We start from the raw sequence: 21,386 nt of genomic DNA on the forward strand, positions 1-21,386 counted from the left end.
TCTCTCTGTCCCTTGGTAATTTCTCATGTTCTGGGGCCTTTCTCTCCAAACGGCCTCTTTAGTCAGATAGTTGGGCTTTTTAGATGGGAGCTGGCTTTTAAGAGAGCAAAAGCAAAAGGTGCCAGTCTCTTTAAGGCCTAGGCCTACAACTGGCACAGGGTCACTTCCACCACATTATACCAGTCAAAGCAAGTCACAAGGCTTCCCCAGATTCCAAGCGAGGGAAATGAGACTCCATCTCTTGGTAGGAGGAGCTGCATGGGCATGAAGGGATGGGAAGAATTAAGGGCAGCCATCTCTGCAGGCAGCTCATCACAATATTCTTTTAAGAAACCAGTGCTTTGGAATCATTAGTGAAATAGATTTTGGAAGATGCCATACAAGATGCCATATAAAGAGTAATTTGAAAGAAGAGGCATGATTGTTTATATACCAGTTCAGGTACTAGTAACAAAGACCAAAATCATTTTTAAAGAAGAGAAATTCCTTTCGCATATAAGTGTTTGAACATAAGCAGTCCAGCGCAGTGTCGTATGTCCAAGCTCCTTCTCGCTGGTTTTGCCAACTTCAACTTGCAGCTTTCATCACACAGTCTAAGGTGGCTTCTCCAGCTCCCCCACCCCATCCACTTTCAAGCTAGGATAGAAGAGGAAAGAGAGCACAACCCAGAAGTTGCACATATCACTTTGTCTCACAGTCCGTTGGTGGAATCCATTATATGGCCACATCTAGCTTCAGGGGAAGCTGAGAAATGTAGTCTTTCTTCTGGAAGGTCAAAGACTCAGGCAAACTTCTACTGCTGTACAAGAAGGAGGAACAGATACTGGGCGAATCACTGCCAGTCTCTACCACATTGACTGTATAGATTGAAAAGAAGTTGATGTGAAAAAAGACCAAGGGATAAAAGAAGAGAAACAGCAGTTAAAAAACTGGTTTGAATAGGGTATGTAGGAGGCCAGAGAGGAAAGAAGGGACATTGAATGGGAATGCAGCTATTGACCAGATAGAGCGTGCTTCGGTCTGTTTACTCTGAAGAGGTGTGACAACCCTTTACTTGTGATGAGAACCAAAACCAAACCAAACTCATTGCCTTCGAGTCGATTCTGAGTAGAACTAACCCATAGGGTTTCCAAGGAGCAGCTGGTGAATTTGGACTGCCGACCTTTGGTTAGCAGCTGTAGCTGTTAACCACTATGACACCAGGGTTGGGATAAGAGTGTCCATCATTTTGCCTTACAGTGAGATTGAGAGAGGGGACCACCACTCCATGTCAAGCAGTCTCAGACACAAGTTATTGTCATGTTCTGAAGCACATATTAATCAGATCTCTCACAGTCATCTTACAATACAGAGTTCCTTGGAAAGTATTTCAAGCAAACATTTTAGGGTGTGGTTAATTTCTAACCTTAGTTTACAAGTTTTAGTTGTTTTTTTTTCTTCTTACCTGTTTGTGGGCTGGGACATTATCCTTTTGAACCTCTTCCTTATTTCCACCACCTACCTAATTAGGCGTGTTAAGGATTCCTGAGTAAATATTTCACCTTTTTGGGTAAATAGCAGTTGATACAATGCAGTGCATTTATTTCCCATATTTTATATGCTGAGAGGAAACTACAGCACAGAGAAAGGACACAGTTTGTTAGATGTCTCCCGTGAATGGGGCAGAGAGCATAGGCCAGGATTTTCACTGAGTGTTTCAGGATTTCCACACACCCTGGCTCTATGAGCTCCCTGACTCAACAGGGAATAGGAGTTATGTTTCTATAGTAACTTTGTTCATTTAATTCATGGAAATTTATGATAACTTATAAAAAACGATGGTGACCACAGCTGTGTAATAATAGGCTTGGGTTTCTGGAGCATCTGCTGAAAGGCAGGCCAGCTGGTCTCTTAAGCTGAGAGAGCAAGGACACAATGCTTGAGGATGTGACAGAATCGAGTCCTGTTGCTGCTCTTCGGGGATTTATGGGAAAAGTTGTGGCAGACGACCACAGAAGAATATGTGTGCAAAGGTTGGAGGAAAACACTGGGTCAGCAGCAGACGGACACACAGAGACATTTGACTTATTGAAATAATTTAAACATATGTAATTATGTCTTAGGGAGCCCTGGTAGTGCAGTGGTTAAGAACTCGGCTGCAAACCAAAAGGGTGGTGGTTCCAACCCACCAGCTGCTCTGTGGGAGAAAGATGTGGCAGTCTGCTTCTGTAAAGATTTACAGCCTTGGGAACCCTGTGGGGCAGTTCTTCTCTGCCCTACAGGGTTGCTATGATATGGATTCAACTTGATGGCAATGGGTTTGGAATCACATCTTAAAACCCCAGACCACAAAGAAATTCCAAAAGAGAAGAAACGCTTCCCAGTTTATAAATGAAGGTGATAATAGCAGTCAGCCTACAAGGTGGTTGTGAGGATTCAATGAGATAATGCAGGGACAGTGCTTAGTGTGGGCTCAGTAGATATTAGCTAGTATTTTCAGCAATTTATTTCTTCTTGTTTTTGGTTTGGGAGAGCGTTACTTTTTGAAAAACTCAGCCAGTTTTGACTGATTATTGTTAGCTGGACATATTCTGGTTTTGGGAAGTTCGAAATTCTTCACCTAACTCATTTACATTGGGGTGTGTTTGCTCATGATGTCGCTATATTTAGTTAATACAGAAAAAAAATCAGTATGTCATCCAGATGTTTAGTTTGTGTGACTCAGAGACTTAAGAGTATCCTTTTACTCCGACAGTGTGGTTCCGAGAAAACATGGTAACACAACTAATTCTACATGGAAATCTGTATCCTTTCCTTGGCCCCCGCCTTCTGATTTTTAAATACGTTTGGGTGCCTCAGAAGAAAGACCTGGCTATCCAGTTACAAAAAATCAGCCATTGTAAACCCTATGGAGCACAGTTCTCCTCTGATACATGTGGGGTTACCGTGAGTCAGAACTGACTCCAGAACTGATTTTACTTTCTATGATTAAATTACCAGCTATCTTTGACCAGCAGGGGGCAGGCATTGTACACTTTTCTTTTTGATGCACCCCAAACTGAAATGTTCATCTGAATTGTAAAAGTCTGTCTTCTACCACTTATCGAAGTATAAAAAAAAAAAAATCTAAATTATTTTTGAAAGCTTAGCAAGTAAAAATAGACACCTAGAATGTGTTTAAAGCATCTTCTATGTCATTACAACTTTTATATACTTTATTTCATCAATTTTTTTTTCACATTTTAATATCCCTGAAACTGGGATGCATCTCACAATCAATAGTGACTTAGAGTCAATAAAATGTGGTAGTTGTTCAATTTAGGATTCGTGTATCAAGTCTGTAAATTCCTACTCCATCGAGCATGACACAGAATGAAAATGATTTTGTGTAACTGAAGGCAGAATTGTTTAACATATTAGATACAAGACTCAGGAGGAAGTATTTGAAGCCTTTACTTGGTACATTTAGTCTCTCAAGGATGTTTGTGATTCAGGATCAACAGACATTTAATTTTCATTCAGATTGGAGCAGTATTGAAATAATGATCAGTTGATACTCAGCAGTGCAAAGCTGAATGCCACTAACTTGCGCCGCCCTCTTTAAATGCCTTCTCTGTATCTGTCCAGAATCATCAAGTAGAATTTGTGCAAGTTGGAACTGCGACTTCTTGTGACTCCACTCAGCTGTAATTAGATGAAATTCAACCCAGTGTAGAATGGACATTTCATTTACTTCCAGCCCTTGTTATCAACTCATCCTTGGTAGTGAGGGGTAGGACTCTTACCAGGTGGAAAAACTACTTGGGGAAAGGTGGGAGGCCTTTGGAGGGCCAGAGCCAAGGTATAACTGCTGTCTCAGAACACCAAACTATTGGTGTGGTCTGGTGGCAGCTGGAGGGGAGAGTGGACCCAGAGGGACCATTGTTTTCAAATATTGAGGAATATACTGGGAATATAAAGACATAGTTGGAGGGTAGAGAACTTGTTCCAGTGGCAAGTCCTCTGGCATGGTTTATAATCTACACTGCCACTATCTCTATATCTCTGAGCCTCAGTTTCCACATCTGTAAAATTGATGGCTCCCTTCTGCCTTGTGTTGTATTTGATATGTACTAACATCATCCCCTCAATAGACTGTAAACTCTTTGAAAAGCAGGGAACACACGATTCTCTTGCCTTTGTGCTCCTGCCTCCCAACCCTAGCAGCTGGAATGATGCCTTCGGCAAAGTTGTTGTTTGCTGCCGTTGAGTTGGTCCCCAGCTCACGGCAAAGTTCCAGTTCCCAGTTGCTGTCGAGTTGACTCCGACTCATGGTAACCCCATGTGTGCCAGAGTAGAACTGTGTGTGTAGGGTTTTCAAGGCTGTGACCTTTTGGAAGTAGATCACCAGGACTTCCAAGGTGCCTCTGGGTAGACTCAAACCCCCAAACTTTCGGTTAGCAGTTTGTGCCACCCGGGGATTTCCATGGCAAGATAGGCACTCAATAAAGGTTTATCAAATTGAATTGAATCATACTAGATGATAGCTAAGGTACTCTTCTCTAATATTCTATGATCCTATCTTTAAAGTAGGAGGGGCTCACTAAGATTGAATGACATCTGCCCACTGCTGGGTAATTGCCATGTAGCCAAGTCAGTAGACAGAGTTAGAAGAGTGGGGAGGAAGGAGATGTAACTAATAAATGACCCTACAGGATACCTAGCAAGGTCAGTTGATTACAGATTTAGTCCTGGGCATGTAAGTACTCAAACAGTCTTTAAAACTCACAGGGGAGAAAGGGAAAGATGAAGGGAGGGAAGAGAAATGCAGAGGGGTGAACAAACTCTTTGAAAATGGGGAGCACCTAGAGCTTTTCATATGTTAAACTTTGGGTGTTGATGCCCCTAAGTTGACAGGAGATACTTCTTAATGACAGTGAGAAGGTTTTGGTTATATTTTCAGATATAGAACCTCCTAGAATTAAGTGCCCAAGTGTGAAGGAACGCATTGCTGAACCCAATAAGCTGACGATCCGGGTGTCTTGGGATACCCCTGAGGGAAGAGACACAGCAGATGGCATCCTGACTGAGTAAGTGAAACTTGGCAGCTGGAATGATCCTGGCCCTTTTATATGAGACATTACTGCCAGGAGTAAGGGGTGTCTCTATCCAGATGTGCTTTCAGACCTGGGCCTCCTAGTGAATGGCAAAATGGCAAACTCTGGCTACAGCCTATTCAAGTCACCATTCTCTGTTCCCTGCCCCCTTAACTGCTTCTACCCTTGCTTCCTTCAGTGTAGTCTCAATGCTGTAGTGAGGGTGATGCTTGAAAATGTGTGTCAGATCACACCATTTCTCTGCTCAAACCGCCCCCCCCCCAGTAGTTTCCCATCTCACTTAACGCAAAAGCCCCCACCACTACCTACCTACACTCACCTTTTCTGCTCATCCTCACTCAGTCTTTTCTAGATGCACTGGCCTCCTTGCTTGTCTTCAAATACACCTGGGATGCGCCTTCTACAGGATCTTTGCTCTTGTTTCTTCTGCCAAGAATACTCTTCCCTTAGGTACCTCGATGGTTCCATCTTCTCCTTCAGGTCTTTTTTCAAAAGTAATCTTAGCAAGGCCATTCCTGATCTCCTCTTTAAAATTGCAGTCCACACCCTTTCAGGAATTCCTATTACTTGTCATCCTTTATTTTTCTCTGTTGTTCTTTTCGCTCTCTAACATACTATATGTTTTCCTTATTTGTTTATTGCCTGACTCCACTACAGTGTGCTCACTGCCGTATCCCCAGGGTCTGTAACCATGCCTGGAACGTAAATGGCACTCAGTAAATATTTGTTGAAGGAAGAAGGAATGGTGGGAAGGAGGGAAGAGGGGCAGAAGGAAGAAGAGAGAGAGTCGGCTGGTTATTTCAAGGATAGAATCATTCCCATTGCCTGCCCAGAGGGCTCCTACTCATGCCACCAGGCCTTATGAAGAGGTCACCTCCCCTGGGAAGGCTTCCATGTCTCCCCAGTGGAGCCAGGTGCTGTTCCCCTTGTGCTCTGAGTGTGATTGAGTGCAGAACTTTTCCATCCTCCTGTTTTTGGTTCCACCTGCATCTTTCAAATTTTATTTTTTTATTTTCAAAAATTGTGAGTGTATCAAATTCTTACAGAAGCTTATGAAAAGGAGAAGGTATTTGCTATGCTTTTAAACAAATGGAGCCACCTCAGAGAGATTAGTAGACGCTAATACTCGAAGTGTTATTATTATTCCTCTCAGCTGTATCTACATTTCACTTATGCCTCCTGAGGACCTTAAAGCATATAATGCCCAAAGGAACATGTCTCTAATGGTGGGATTTCGGACACTTTGCCAAGACCCCTCACTTAATACCTTATAAACAGCTACCTGGTCTGCCTACCAGTAAGGGTCTCCTCAGTGGTGACAATGATAATTTCCCATATCCATTACTAGTAAATATTCTCATGTTTCCCAAGAACTGGGAAGGGAAGGGAAATTATCTGTTTTTGTTTTGGGGGGAAAAAAAAACCACAACTTGGCATTTGATCATGCTGTACCTAACGATACCCCTATCAGACAGACAGGAAGAAAGATGCTAGAATCATAGTAGCCAGGTGGTCAGGATCAAGTTCCTTCATCTTTCAGTGCCTCAGTTTCCTCATTTGTGAAACAGAGATGATAAGATCTAACTCATAGGGTTTTTGTGGAGATTAAATAAGACAATATGTGTTAAATATAAGAACTGTAGCTGGCATATGTAAGGTTTACTACTACTACTATTACTACAACTATTTGGATAACCAAGAAATCACAGAGAACTTGCTTTTTGCGCAGGAAAGGCCTTCACTGGCCCAGACAGAAAAAGCAGAGAAAGTTCTAGCACCCCCTACAGGCCCAAATTACCAATGACTGCTTGGGCCCTCTCAAATAATTTTTCCCACAGAAAATTCCCTTGCCTTCTCAAGAGTCAGCCAATTCAGGTATCCCTTGGAACAAGGATGGGATTGGAGGAAGACTTGGACCCTAGATTCCCAGCCTTCTCCACCCTCTGTTCTACCTCCAGTGTCACCCAGGTGTGTGGGGGCTGTTTGGGGTTGCTCTGAGGCTCAGCTGCAAAGCTGGCAGTCTCTGTCGGAGATCCATTTGTTTATTCATTTATTCATTCAAAAAGGATTTTAGTTATAAAAATGGTAAACGAATTCCCTTCAAAGACTTCTCTTATTTCCCTGCACTGAGAAAAAAAAATCTAAACGTCACAGCCATTGGGGCCTTCCATTTTCTGGTCTCTAACTACTCTTCCAAAACAGAGTAAAGCTCAGGAAAACTGATTCTTCCAGAATATTTGTTCTAATCAAATGGCCTGATGACTGCCCCTCGGTATCCCCACTTCCTGTCCAGAGTGGGTGCTCATCAAATGCCCTTTAGGATCAAAATAATTACCTTTGGTGTTTTTCCCCCCCTTTGTAGTGTTATTCTAAAAGGCCTCCCCCCAGGCTCAAATTTTCCAGAAGGAGATCACAAGATTCAGTACACAGTTTACGACAGAGCTGAGAACAAGGGCACTTGCAAATTTCGGGTTAAAGTAAGAGGTAAGAACACTGGGTTTGTTTTTTTGTTTTTAAGAATACTGCTTTTTGGCTTTAGGAGATCAAAGGGAAGCAAGCTCTCAAGCAAGAACCCTCTGTGGTAGGGGCACTTGCCAGTTTTGGATTTGCCTCTGATGAGGCTGGGGAGTGTCCCATCTTAATGCCTAAATCTCATGATACACATGCTGGCAGTTAGCCTCACTAACTTCAGGTCCACGTGGCTTATTTAAGGAGTCCCAGAAGGCAGAAAGCTAGTCCCACAGGAACCTCCAGCTGGCTGGCCCAGCAGATATTATTCGATAACTTTCCCATCCCTGGGCTTTGGATGATCAGGTAAAGCCTGCAAGTCCTTCGGTAACCAGGCTGATTAGGAGCCCTTTAGCTTGGGCCACCAGTTGACCATGTTCTTGGTGTTCTAGAACATTTTGTATACCTGAAAAAAAAATGTAAGGTCCTTTTTATACCTCATGGGTTGGGCAGCTAATTACTAACCATCTTTATTCTTCTTGGCTCAATCTCATGTATAACACAGGGGGCTAAACAGTTTGATCTCACTGATCTAATTGATATGGACAATGACTGTTCCAAGGTCCACCCACTGGCCAAATAGCCATCCCTGCCCAGTTACCATTTAACAGGCCCCCACCTTTCCTGGTTACCCAATGGAAGGGAACTCAGCCCTGAGACCCCTCTGGTCTTGTGTCCCTACAGTTAAACGTTGCAGCAAACTCAATGCCCCAGAGAATGGTTATATGAAGTGCTCCAGTGACGGCAACAATTATGGAGCCACGTGTGAGTTCTCCTGCATCGGTGGCTATGAGCTACAAGGTAGCCCTGCCCGAGTGTGTCAGTCTAACCTGGCTTGGTCTGGCACGGAGCCCACCTGTGCAGGTATGTGTGCAGCCACCTCTCCAGCCAGCAGCAGAAGCTGAAGACCCCTTGGTTCTGGATTCCAGTGGATAACCAAGTGCAGGGAGGGAGAGTTTCATTTCATACACTTTGAAAAGCTCAGTGCCATCCCTCTTCATCTGAGTGGGTGAAAGCAGTTCCTGGATTTCTGCGGCAACTCATCTGGCTATGCCTCCTACTTTGCCTCTGAATTCCCTTTCACGTCCTCTAAGGAAGAAGGTGGAGGTAGGAACCCAGGGCCAGCCATTTATGACATCGTGAATCAGCAGAGTCTACTTTAAGTTACCCTTGTTCCTACCGCCTACAAATGTAATGATCTTGTTTATGAAGCCAGTATGCTGCCATGGACAGAATATAATGCCTGCTTTGAAGCTCTGGCTTGAAAGTCATGCAGACTTTGTGCATTTGGACTCTTTCCTCCTATGTAAAATGAGGAAAATAATACCTTAGCTACCGCTCGAGTGGTTGTCAGGATGAAATGGGGTCATCCATTGAACAGTGGATTAGAGCAATGTCTGGCACAGGGAATGTTCTTAATACATGTCATCTGTTATTACTGATGAACAGAAATTGGGCCAGGTAGTGATAACAGCGTGAAATCTGGACACATCTCTTACTTATATATCCCTTTTCTCCCATTTTCTGGTACTTTCTCATCATTATCCTTTCCCTTTAACCCACGCCATTCAGAGTTAGGTAGAAGAGACACATATACACCTTCATCTAAATGCTTGAGGTTCTTCAATTTCGTACATTAAAAGAGAAAGGACGTACTCATCCCATACTCCCCATCTAAGGACTTGATGCCCATCATGCTGGCATTAAGGTGCGGGTGGTACAACAAGGTCCTAGGCCTGCAGGGGCCAATATGGTAGCCACCATGTGGCTGTTGAGAATTTGGAATGTGGCTAGTCTGAATTGAAATGTGCTGTAAGTATAAAATAAATACTGATTTCAAAGACAGTACAAAAAAAAAAAGAGAATATAAAGGCTATAAAGTATCTCATTAACAATTTTTATTTTGATTACATACTGATATTTCAGATATATTGGGTTAAATAAAATATGTTATTACAAACTAATTTTATCTGTTTCTTTGTGCTTATCTAATGTGGCTACTGAAAAATTTAAAATTGTGTAGTGGCTCACATTATATCTCAAGCTGTCATAGACTCTGAGCCCCTGGGGAAAGTGGACAGGAACTCCGTATCACTCACTGGGGCATCCCAGTGCCTGGCACAGAGCTTGACACATAGCAAGCTCTCGGTGGGTGTTCACTCAGTGAGTGAATGTGTAAGTGAACAAATAATTCAACACAAGTGGAAAGTTTGAAATATGAACACCAAGACTATAAACCACCCATGGAATTCCCTAGCTCTTCTCATATTTTTCTCCAGGGCCAGGGCTGTTTGCTTATCTGTTCATTAAACACCCTTCATTGACCTTGACCAGCCAATCAGCTGGGATTGATTGTCACTTATTTGCTTAAGTGACCTATTAAAAAACTGCCTTGTCCCATATTCTCCATGACAGAATTCCTTACTCCGTGGTACTCTGTGCCCTGCATTACTCTGTCCCCTCTGCACCAAGAAAGCAAACTTTGGCCTGAGCTTTTTGGTCACAAGTTAGCCTTTCCATTGCCTATTCTTTCATCCTTATGCCTCCCTGTACCTCTTCTCTTGGCAGATGCTGTTGGTGCCTGCACCATAGGCCTTTGGCACTCCTTTCTATGCTCAGAAGGCTGCTTACTGCAATTACCTGGGTCTCTCTGATTAAGGGTTTTTTTTTTCCTAGCCCTGAAAGTATTGTAGAACCAGGCACAGGGCCAGCTGGAAGTGATAGAGCGTTAGTGCTTCCAGAAGGAATCCTCAATCAGTGATACTCCAGTTCCTTTGTTCTTCAGTGGGATAGCTCTGAGGTGTGCAGTACACCGTGTCCCAGAGTTACTCAACAGGCTTGAGCTCCAGATGCCCACAACTTGCTTATAAGACACGCTGTATTGCCTCCTTTCTTTCCCATCTCACTTTCTAAGGTAGACAGAATAATGGTTTCCCAAAGATGTCCACATTTTAATACCTGGAACGTGTGAATATGTTACCTCACATGGCAAAAGACACTTTGCAGCTGTAATTAAGTTAAGGATCTTGAGGTGGGGAGGTTATCATGGATTTCTGGGTGGGCTTAATGGTTATCATAAGAGTCCTTATAAGGGAAAGAGGGAGTAAGGAGAGTTAGAGTTATAGAAGAAGATAATGGAAGCAGAGATCAGAGTGGATAAAGAATTGAAGATGCCTCACTGCTGGCTTTGAAGATAAGGAAGAGGCCATGAGCTAAGGAAAGTAAGCAACCTCTAGAAATGGAAAAGGCAAGGGAATGAATTCTCCAGTAGAGCCTCCTGAGGGAACACAGCCTTGCCAATACCTTGATTTTAGCCAGTGAACCTCACTTATGACTCCCAGAACTATAGGATAATAAATTTGTGTTGTTTCAAGCCAATAAGTTTGTGGTAATTTGTTACAGCAGCCATAGGCAAGTAATACACTTCCCAACTCCCCTACCAGTGTTTCCTGTGACCACCTCCCAAATAACCTGCTTATACTCAAACCCTTGTCTCAGGGTCTGCTGTTATGCATATGACTCAGTGTGTCATCACAGGCTATGTCGAGCTGGAACAAGCAGAGGATGTCTAACCCATTGTGGCCATTTCTACTTACAGCCATGAATGTCAATGTGGGCGTCAGGACAGCAGCTATACTTCTAGATCAGTTTTATGAGAAAAGGAGACTCCTCATTGTGTCCGCACCCACAGCCAGGAACCTTCTTTACCGGCTGCAGCTGGGAATGCTACAGGTAAGCCTTGGGGCAGAGGCAAGGTGGGAAAGAGACCTCTAACAGGAAGGGCCCAGCCATTTCATTAAAAGTAAAGGCTAGATTCAGTGCCTAATCCACTTACTGTGAGTTTCAGGAACTGGCACTTTAGAGCTGCCACCATTCATTTCTGGTTCTGGGGCATAACCTGATTTACACTGACTCCCCAGAGCTAACCCAGTCATTTCCCAGCTAACGACGTTTGTCTGTCTTCACTACTAAGGTTAAGTGGCATCTCTCCAGGCCCAGCCAAAGAACAATTGTCTTTGCTGAACCTGTCCAAGGATATGCCTGGACTGGATCAATCAGTCATCTGTCCGAGTGGCTGGCCCAAAGGATAAGAGGTGTCTCAGAGGTCTCAGGCTCCAGATTCTGCTCTGGGAAGCTTCTCTTACCCTCACAGAGCTCCTCAGAGAGTGGCTGTCATCTTTAAGATCAGTGGTTCTCAAAATGTGACCCCTGGACCAGCTGCATCAACATAATCTGGGAGCTTGTTAAAAATGCAAATTCTCAGGCCTCTACCCTAGACCTACTTAATCAGAATCTACATTTGAACAAGACACCCAGGTGATTCCTAAGCACCTTGAAGTTTGAGGAGCACTTTTCTGGGAAATGTGCCCTTCCCAGCTGTGTAAAGTTCGTAGCTATAAAATGAGGCAACCAGCATCTTGTGAGTAAAACTAGAAAGTGAAAGGCTGGAACCTAGAACTTGCTTGTTTCTCTCCTGAAGATGGTTTGCAGTAAGAGTGGATGACTTGATTAAATGCTAGGGAGGCAGGATGTACCGTGTTATGGACACAGTGCTGCACACGTTTTTTTTAAGGAATATTTCATCCCCTTATTACAGTGACTAGAGAGAGCTAAGTATTTAGAACAATCTTGGTGTAATCAAACACTGCAATTTTACGTCTCATCTCAACAACATATAGGCAGTCCCCGGGTTATGAACCAGATTGTTCTTAAGTGTGTCTTTAAGAATTTGTAGGTAAGTCAGAACAGGTGCATACGGTTCTTATTCAGCTGTACTTTAGTGCAAGAAAGGAGCCCTGGTGGCACAGTGGTTAAGAGTTCAGCTGCTGACCAGAAGGTCGGCAGTTCAAATCCACCAGCCGCTCCTTGGAAACCCTGTGGGGCAGTTCTACTCTGTCCTGTAGGGCCACTATGAGTCGGAATTGACTGTATGGCAACAGGTTTGTTTTTTTTGGTTAGTGCAAGAAAAGGCTGGAAACCTTTTCAATGCACCAAGTGAAGGTGATTGTGATAATTTTTGCGAGTAGGGGTTGGTTCAGTCGTTTCAACGTGAGGGCGGATTTACATAATATTAAGGGGCAAGTATGAGTTGTCCGTAAGTCTGTAAGTAGGATGTTCATAACCAAGGGACGTACTGTATTGAATAATGATAAGCTTTTCTTCACTTTTCCCATGTACTTGAAGGACTGCCCATGAACTCTGAAGAGTCACATTAAAAATCTTTTGGGTTCTCTTGATAGGAACCCAAATCACTGCATCTTTACTCCCAATCCCTGCCACCTCACCTCCAGCCTTATATCCCCTATCTTTTTTTTATCAGGTAGGGGCTTGCTATTTGGGTAGCACAAGCCCACAGCCCTCCATTTTTGCGGGAGATTGGCCTCTTCTTAAAATCCAAAAAACCAAACCCTTTGCCGTCCAGTTGATTCCAACTCATAGCGACCCTATAGGACAGGGTAGAACTGCCCCATAGAGTTTCCAAAGAGCACCTGGTTGATTTGAACTGCTGACCTTGTGGTTAGCAGCCGTAGCTCTTAAACATTACGCCATCAAGGTTTCTGACCTCTTACTCCATAGAAAAGCCAATATGCCAAACAACTTGCTTTTCCTGTAGGTCGGCAAACTGTGGCACGTGGGCGAGATCTGGCCTGTCGGCTATTTTTGGAAATGAGGTAAAAGTGGAACACAGCCACATTCATTCATTTGCATATTATCTAGCACTGCTTTCACACTACAGTGGCAGAGCTGAGTAGCTGCAACAGAGATTCTTCAGCTCTGCAAAGCCTTAAGTATTTACTGTCTGGCCCTTTACAGAAAACTCCTACTCTAGTCTATCCCATTCCTTTAGGTAAATTACTAGTCAATTAATTGACTACTTTAATTGGCTAAATTACTAGTCAATTAATTGCATAAAATATTTGGTATTAAGGTGTTCTTACGTGACCTTCCCCCAACTTATTTTCATTTGCATTTGAATGAGAACTTTTTGACTTAGATATTTCAGTCGGAATAGTAGAAAAGTATATTTTTACCTTTTCTGTCAGTTCTGTCACCCCCTATGGGGATGTTTCCATGGAATTGTGGTAGAAAATTTGGTGTTCTAAAATAGCTTGGAAACCCCGGTGGTGTAGTGGTTCAGTGCTACAGCTCCTAACCAAAAGGTCAGCAGTTCGAATCCACCAGACGCTCCTTAGAAACTCTTTGGGGCAGTTCTACTCTGTCCTATGAGGTCGCTATGAGTCAGAACTGACTCGATGGCAATGGAATAATAGTTCAGGAGTTTAAAATTTCTTTCCTCACTTAGCCAGATAGCCAGATCAGTCTTAGGTTACTTTTTTGTTCCCTCATTGCCACTGCCACTCCTCAAGTAGCCTCCTGGCACATAGCTGACTGGGCCACATTCCCAAGGTTCTTTCCAAGGGCCAGCTCAGAGAGCTGGAACTTTTTATTCTTGTTTCCCCCAAGTTTGGGTGTGTGTGTGGGTGGCACAGGGTAGGAGGATGTGGTAGGTGAAAAGGACTCTGGGAAAATTTTACCTCTTTGCAAAGACAAACTTAGGAACCTCTGGAGGGTGGTCTTGGACACTGTTTAGGAAATTTGGCTTACGCAGAGTCTCACCCCATCTGGAAACACAGTCTGCCATTTTGCTTAGGTTTAAAAAAACCCATTTCTGAATGATTCCTCCAGGAAGATACTTTGAGTTTTATAGCCACTAGCTTAACCCCAATTTTTCAGCTGTTTTCAGGACAGTTTAAAGTAGTCACATAAACTTCCAAAAACAGACCAGTGCTTCTTCTGCCAGTTTTTAGTTTGACATGGAAGTCTCTTTCTTTAGCCATGCTCATGCCTTCCCTATTGGTTTTTTTTCAGCAAGCACAGTGCGGCATGGATCTTCGGCATATCACCATGGTGGAGCTGGTGGGTGTGTTCCCAACCCTCATTGGCAGGATAGGAACAAAGATTATGCCTCCAGCCCTAGCTCTGCAGCTCAGGTAGGGGAAAGGCCTGTCCTTAAATTTCATCCCCTATAAATGCACTTCTTTGCGATAAAGTTCCCTGATTCTTGCTATTCAGTATTGACTTCAGGCAACTTTTAATGTTTAATTATTTTTTTTCTGGCACTGTTATTACAACTATGCTAATTGGCATGTTGGTGCCTGCCCACATAAATCATGCAGTGTTCTCTTCTTTCCACCTTCACCCAGAGTTTTTGCTTTGTCTTATTTTTGTTGTTGTTGTTTGGTGGGGTGGGATAGGTAGGGAAGTCCTGGAAAAAAGGAACAAAGCAATTCTGGTCTTATTAGGAGGGAGGGTGTCCAATTATCCTTTCCAGACTTGGCCTCTTTTTTTCGCCATCCTTCCAGGGCCCTTGTCCATACCCCCATTGTAACAATTATGTAACAATTATTTTGCTAACACTGATAAGGCCAGGACTATGGTGTTCGGACTCTGAGTAATCGTGCTTTGAAGAAGCAGAATTCAAAACCAAAAAGTAATTTCAGAATAACCCAAATTTTACTTGCATCTCCTGACCACTGTGTGAAGGATAATTAGGCTAAATCAAAGCTTAGGAAAATCTTTCTTTTTAGCCCATCTTTTCTCAGACATGCTGCAGAGTGGGGTACAGATCTCTGCTCTACATAGTTTCTCAGGGTCTCAAGCTGTTGGTAGCTTTACCACCTTATAGCATCAACATCCAGAAAATACAGCTTTCCAGGTTTCTGCAACACGGGAAGAAAGAGAGCAAAAGCACACTACACCTCCACTTCTGTGCTTCACGTTGGAAGTGACACACATTGCTTACTCTCTCAGTCCATTGGCCAGAGCACGTGATTGCAGCCAAATTTCAAAGGAGGCTGGGGAATGTATTCTTTCTGTATTCTCAGGAAGAAAATGAAATCACATTTATGAACCCCATCACAGGTGTTCAGAGAGGTTCACAGAAATGTCTTGAGAGATGCCTGTATGATAGGAACATGTCCTTGACAAGTGATGTTATGAATTGACACAATAGCTTCTTTATCTTTTTCCCAGCCCATTCCATCTTTGATTTATACCTTTCCACACCAAAAAGACTCCACCCATCCCCACCAAAATAAAAAACTCAGAAGGCCAGGAAAGAAAAAAAAATTAATAGTAGGAGGATGTCTAAATCCTCTTTTAGTTGACTGAAGGAAGAGGAAGACTGAATACACTCCTAAGAATTTATATTTTATTATCCTACTGTATTTGTATCTAGCACCTCCTCAGAGTATAACAGTTTTGAGATCAGTACTAGATCTCTTCCACGTTTTATACCCAGTATCTAACACAGTACCTGGCACCATGTTGGTGTTCAGTAAATGGAGTAAACCCAAAACCAAATCTGTTGCCTTCGAGTCAATTCCAACTTATAGCGACCCTGTAGGACAGAGTAGAACTGCCCCATAAGGTTTCTAAGGTTGTAGTCTTTACAGAAGCAGACTGCCTTATCTTTCTCTCGTGGAGCGGCTGGTGGGTTCAAACGTCCAACCTTTGGGATAGCAGCCGAGTGCGCTTAGCCACCGTGCCACCAGGGCTCCTTAAATGGAGTAAATGTCTCTAAATTTCATTGAAACAGCTTTACTATTTCCAGGAGTGGCAGTAGCCTTTTTTTTAATTTATTATTTTTTAATTCTTATTGTGCTTTAAGTGAAAGTTTACAAATCAAGTCAGTCTCTCATACAGAAATTTATACACACCTTGCAATATACTCCTAATTGCTCTCCCCCAATGAGACAGCACACTCATTCCCTCCTCTGTTTTCCTGTCCATTTGGCCAGCTTCTGATGCCCTCCACCCTCCCATCTCCCCTCCAGACAGGAGATACCAAGATAGTCTCATGTGTCTACTTGATCTAAGAAGCTCACTCCTGACCAGTATCATTTTCTATCCCATTGTCCAGTCCAATCCCTGTCTGAAGAGTTGGCTTTGGGAATGGTTCCTGTCTTGGGCTAACAGGAGGTCTGGGGACCATGACCACCGGGGTCCTTCTAGTCTCAGTCAGACCATTAAGTCTGGTCTTTTTATGAGAATTTGTAGTCTGTGTCCCGCTGCTCTCCTGCTCCCTCAGGGGTTCTCTGTTGTGTTCCCTGTCAGAGCAGTCATTGGTTGTAGCCGGACAACATCTAGTTCTTCTGGTCTCAGGCTAATGTAGTCTCTGGTTTATGTGGCCCTTTCTGTCTCTTGGGCTCATAATTACCTTGTGTCTTTGGTAGCCTTCATTCTCCTTTGATCCAGGTGGGTTGAGACCAATTGATGCATCTTAGATGGCCGCTTGCTAGCGTTTAAGACCCCAGTTGCCACTCCCCAAAGTGGGATGCAGAAAGTTTTTGTAATAGATTTTATTAGGCCAATTGTCTTAGATGTCCCCTGAAACCATGGTCCCCAAACCCCTGCCCCTGCTACGCTGGCCTTCGAAGCATTCAGTTTATTCAGGAGACTTCTTTGCTTTTGGTTTAGTCCATTTGTGCTGACTTTTCCTGTATTGTGTGTCGTCTTTCCCTTCACCTAAAATAGTTCTGTCTACTATCAGTGAAAACCCCTCTCCCTCCCTACCTCCCTCCCACCTCGCATAACCATCAAAGAATATTCTCTTCTCTGTTTAAACTGTTTCTCGAGTTCATATAATAGTGGTCTCATACAATATTTGTCCTTTTGCAACTGACTAATTTCACTGAGTATAATGCCTTCCAGATTCCTCCATGTTATGAAATGTTTCATGGATTCATCATTGCTCTTCATCGATGCGTAGTATTCCATTGTGTGAATATACCATAATTTATCCATTCATCCATTGATGGGCACCTTGGTTGCTTCCATCTTTTTGCTATTGTAAACAGTGCTGCAGTGAACGTGGGTGTGCATATATCTTCGTGTAAAGGCTCTTATTTCTCTAGGATATATTCCAAGGAGTGGGATTGCTGGATCGTATGGTAGTTCTATTTCTAGCTTTTTAAGGAAGCACCACATCGATTTCCAAAGTGGTTGTACCATTTTACATTCCCACCAGTGGTGTATAAGTGTTCCAGTCGCTCCACAACCTCTCCAACCTTTATTATTTTGTGTTTTTTGAATTAATGGCCAGCCTTGGAAACTCTATGGGGCAGTTCTACGCTATCCTATAGGGTTGCTATGACTCTGAAGTGACTCGACGACATTGGTTTTTTTGAGTTTGTTGGAGATGGAATCTCATTGTAGTTTTGATTTGCATTTCTCTAATGGCTAATGATGGTATTTCCTCATGTATCTGTTAGCTACCTAAATGTCTTCTTTAGTGAAGCGTCTGTTCATATCTTTTGCCCATTTTTTAATTGGGTTATTTGTCTTTTTGTAGTTGAGTTTTTTGCGGTATCATGCAGATTTTAGAAATTAGATGCTGATCGGAAATGTCATAGCTAAAAACTTTTTCCCAGCCTGTAGGTAATCTTTTTACTCTTTTGGTGAAGTCTTTGTATGAGCATAGATGTTTGATTTTTAGGAGCTCCCAGTTATGTAGTTTCTCTTCTGCATTGTTAGTAATGTTTTGTATACTGTTTATGCCATGTATTAGGGCTTCTAACATTGTCCCTATTTTTTCTTCCATGATCTTCATTGTTTTAGATTTTATATTTAGGTATTTGGTCCATTTTGAGTTCATTTTTGTGCATGGTGTGAGGTATGGGTCTTGTTTCATTTTTTTGCAGGTGGATATCCAGTTATGTCAGCACCATATGTTAAAGAGACTGTCTTTTCCCCTTTAACTGACTTTAGGCCTTTGTCAAATATCAGCTGCCCTTATGTGGATGGATTTATGTCTGGATTCTCAATTCTGTTCCACTGGTCTATGTATCTGTTGTACCAGTACCAGGCTGTTTTGACTACTGTGGCAGTATAATAGGTTCTAAAATCAGGTAGAATGAGGCCTCCCACTTTCTTCTTTTTTTTTTCAGTAATGCTTTACTTATCCAGGGCCTCTTTCCCTTCCATATGAAGTCAGTTATTTGTTTTTCTATCTTATTAAAAAATGTCATTGGAATTTGAATTGGAATTGCATTGTATCTATTGATGGCTTTTGGTAGAATAGACATTTCTATGATGTTAAGTCTTCCTATCCATGAGCAAGGTATGTTTTTCCAATTATGTAGATCTCTTTTGGTTTCCTGCAGTAGTGTCTTGTAGTTTTCTTTGTATAGGTCTTTTACATCTCTGGTAAGATTTATTCCTAAGTATTTTATCTTCTTGGGGGCTACTGTAAATGGTATTGATTTGGTGATTTCCTCTTCGATGTCCTTTTTGTTGGTGTAGAGGAATCCAGCTGATTTTTTTATGTTTAGCTTGTATCCTGATACTCTGCTGAACTCTTCTATTAGTTTCAGTAGTTTTCTTGAGGATTCTTTAGGGTTTTCTGTGTATAAGATCAAGTCATCTGCAAACAGAGATACTTTTACTTCTTCCTTACAATCTGGATGCCCCTTATTTCTTTATCTAGCCTACATTGCTCTGGCTAGGACCACCAGCACAGCACAGCGTTGAATAAGGGTGGTGGTAAAGGGCATCCTTGTCTGGTTTCCGATCTCAAGGAGAATGCTTTCGGGCCCTCTCCATTTAGGATGATGTTGGCTATTGGCTTTGTATAAGTGCCCTTTATTATGTTGAGGAATTTTCCTTCTATTCCTATTTTGCTGAGAGTTTTTATCATGAATGGGTGTTGAACTTTGTCAAATGCCTTTTCTGCATCAGTTGATAAAATCATATGATTCTTGTCTTTTGTTTTATTTATATGATGGATTACATTAATTCTTTTTCTAATGTTGAACCATCTGTGCATACCTGGTATGAATCCCACTTGGTCATGGTGAATTATTATTTTGATATGTTGTTGAATTCTATTGGCTAGAATTTTGTTGAGGATTTTTGCATCTAAGTTCATGAGGGATACAGGTCTGTAACTTTCTTTTTTTGTAGTGTCTTTAGCTGGTTTTGGTATCAGGGATATGGTGGCTTCATAGAATGAATTTGGGAGTATTCCATCCTTTTCTATGCTCTGAAATACCTTTAGTAGTAGTGGTGCTTACTCTTCTCTGAAAGTATGGTAGAACTCTGCAGTGAAGCCATCCGGGCCAGGGCTTTTATTTTGTTGTTGGGAGTTTTTCGTTTGCCTTTTCAATCTCTTGTTATGGGTCTGTTTAGTTGTTCTACCTCTGTTTGTGTGTGTGTGTGTGTGTGTGTTTTACCTCTGTTTGTGTTAGTTTAGGCAGGTAGTGTGTTTCTAGGAATTCTTCCATTTCTTCTAGGTTTTCAAATTTGTTAGAGTACAATTTTTCATAGTACTCTGATATGATTCTTTTAATTTATTGGGTCTGTTGTAATATCACCTGTCTCATTTCTTCCTCTCCTGTTTTTGTTTTGTCAGTGTAGCCAATGCTTTATCAGCTTTTTAAATTTTTTCAGAGAACCAGCTTTTGGTCTTGTTAACGCTTTCAATTGTTTTTCTGTTCTCTATTTCATTTAATTCTGCTCTAATTTTTATTATTTGCTTTCTTCTGGTGCCTGAGGGTTTCTGGTTGCTCTCTTCGTATTTCTTCAAGTTGTAGGGGTAACTCTTTGAATTTGGCCCTTCTTTTTGTATGTGTGCATTTATTGATACAAATTGACCTCTGAGCATTGCTTTTGCAGTGTCCCAAAGGTTCCGATAAGAAGCGTTTTCATTCTCATTGGATTCTCTGAATTTGTTTATTCTATCATTCATGTCTTCTATAACCCAGTCTTTTTTGAGCAGGGTATTGTTCAGTTTCCAAGTGTTTGATTTCTTTTCCCTGCATTTTCTATTATTGATTTCCACTTTTATGGCCTTATGGCTAGAGAAGATGCTTTGTAATATTTCAATGTTATGGATTCTGCTAAGGTTTGCTTTATGACCTTATATGTGGTCTATTCTAGAGAATGTTCCATGTGCACTAGAAAAGAAAGTATACTTGGCTGCTGCTGGGTGGAGCGTTCTGTATATGTGTATGAGGTTCAGTTGGTTGATGGTTGATTTAGATCTTGCATGTCTTTATTGAGCTTCCTTCTGAATGTCCTGTCCTTCACCGAAAGTGGTGTGTTGAAGTCTCCTACTATTATTGTGAAGCTGTCTATCTCACTTTCAGTGCTGTTAGAGTTTGTTTTATGTATCTTGCAGCCCTGTCATTGGGTACATAAATATTTAATATGGTTATATTCCCCTGGTTATATTGGCCCTTTAATCATTATGTAGTGTTCTTCCTTATCCTTTCTGATGGATGTGACTTTAAAGTCTATTTTGTCAGAAATTAATATTGCCACTCCTGCTTGTTTTTGATTGTTGTTTGCTTGATATATATTTTTTCCATCCTTTGAGTTTTAGTTTGTTTGTGTCTCTAAGTCTAAGATGTGTCTCTTGTAGGCAGTATGTAGACAGATCGTGTTTTTTTTTATGCATTCTGCCACTCTTTGTCTCTTTATTGGTGCATTTAGTCCATTTATATTCAGTGTAATTATGGATAGGTAGGAGTTTTTTTTTTTTTAGGAGTTTAGTGCTGTCATTTTGATGTCTTTTTTTGTGTGTGTATTGTTGACAGTTTCTTTTTCCCACTTAGTTTTTTGTGCTGAGTAGTTTATATATTGTCTTTTCCTCATATTCATTGTTGTTGATTTTGTTTCTGCTGAGTCTCTATTTTTTCCTTGTGTTTTACTTTGACGAGTAGGACAGTTAGTCTCCTTTGTGGTTACCTTAATATTTACCCTTGTATTTCTCAGTTTAAACCTAACTTTTATTTCTTTTAT

General features: G+C 41.9%; 1 protein-coding gene across 6 annotated transcripts in view; it reads left to right on the forward strand.

The window, feature by feature from the left end:
• Positions 1–21,386, forward strand: part of SRPX (sushi repeat containing protein X-linked) — a 125,245-nt gene that overhangs the window by 83,301 nt on the left and 20,558 nt on the right. For all 6 annotated transcript variants that reach the window (XR_007516026.1, XR_007516029.1, XR_007516028.1 and 3 more), the window contains 5 exons: positions 4,922–5,048; positions 7,438–7,559; positions 8,268–8,447; positions 11,182–11,315; positions 14,454–14,575. Coding sequence is in view for 1 of the 6 variants with exons in the window: in XM_049873451.1 (XP_049729408.1) it covers positions 4,922–5,048; positions 7,438–7,559; positions 8,268–8,447; positions 11,182–11,315; positions 14,454–14,575 (685 nt within the window). In the remaining 5 variants the exon portion in view is untranslated. The remainder of the gene's footprint in view (positions 1–4,921; positions 5,049–7,437; positions 7,560–8,267; positions 8,448–11,181; positions 11,316–14,453; positions 14,576–21,386) is intronic.

Source organism: Elephas maximus, chromosome X (assembly GCF_024166365.1).
Source record: "Elephas maximus indicus isolate mEleMax1 chromosome X, mEleMax1 primary haplotype, whole genome shotgun sequence".
Lineage (NCBI taxonomy): Eukaryota > Metazoa > Chordata > Mammalia > Proboscidea > Elephantidae > Elephas > Elephas maximus.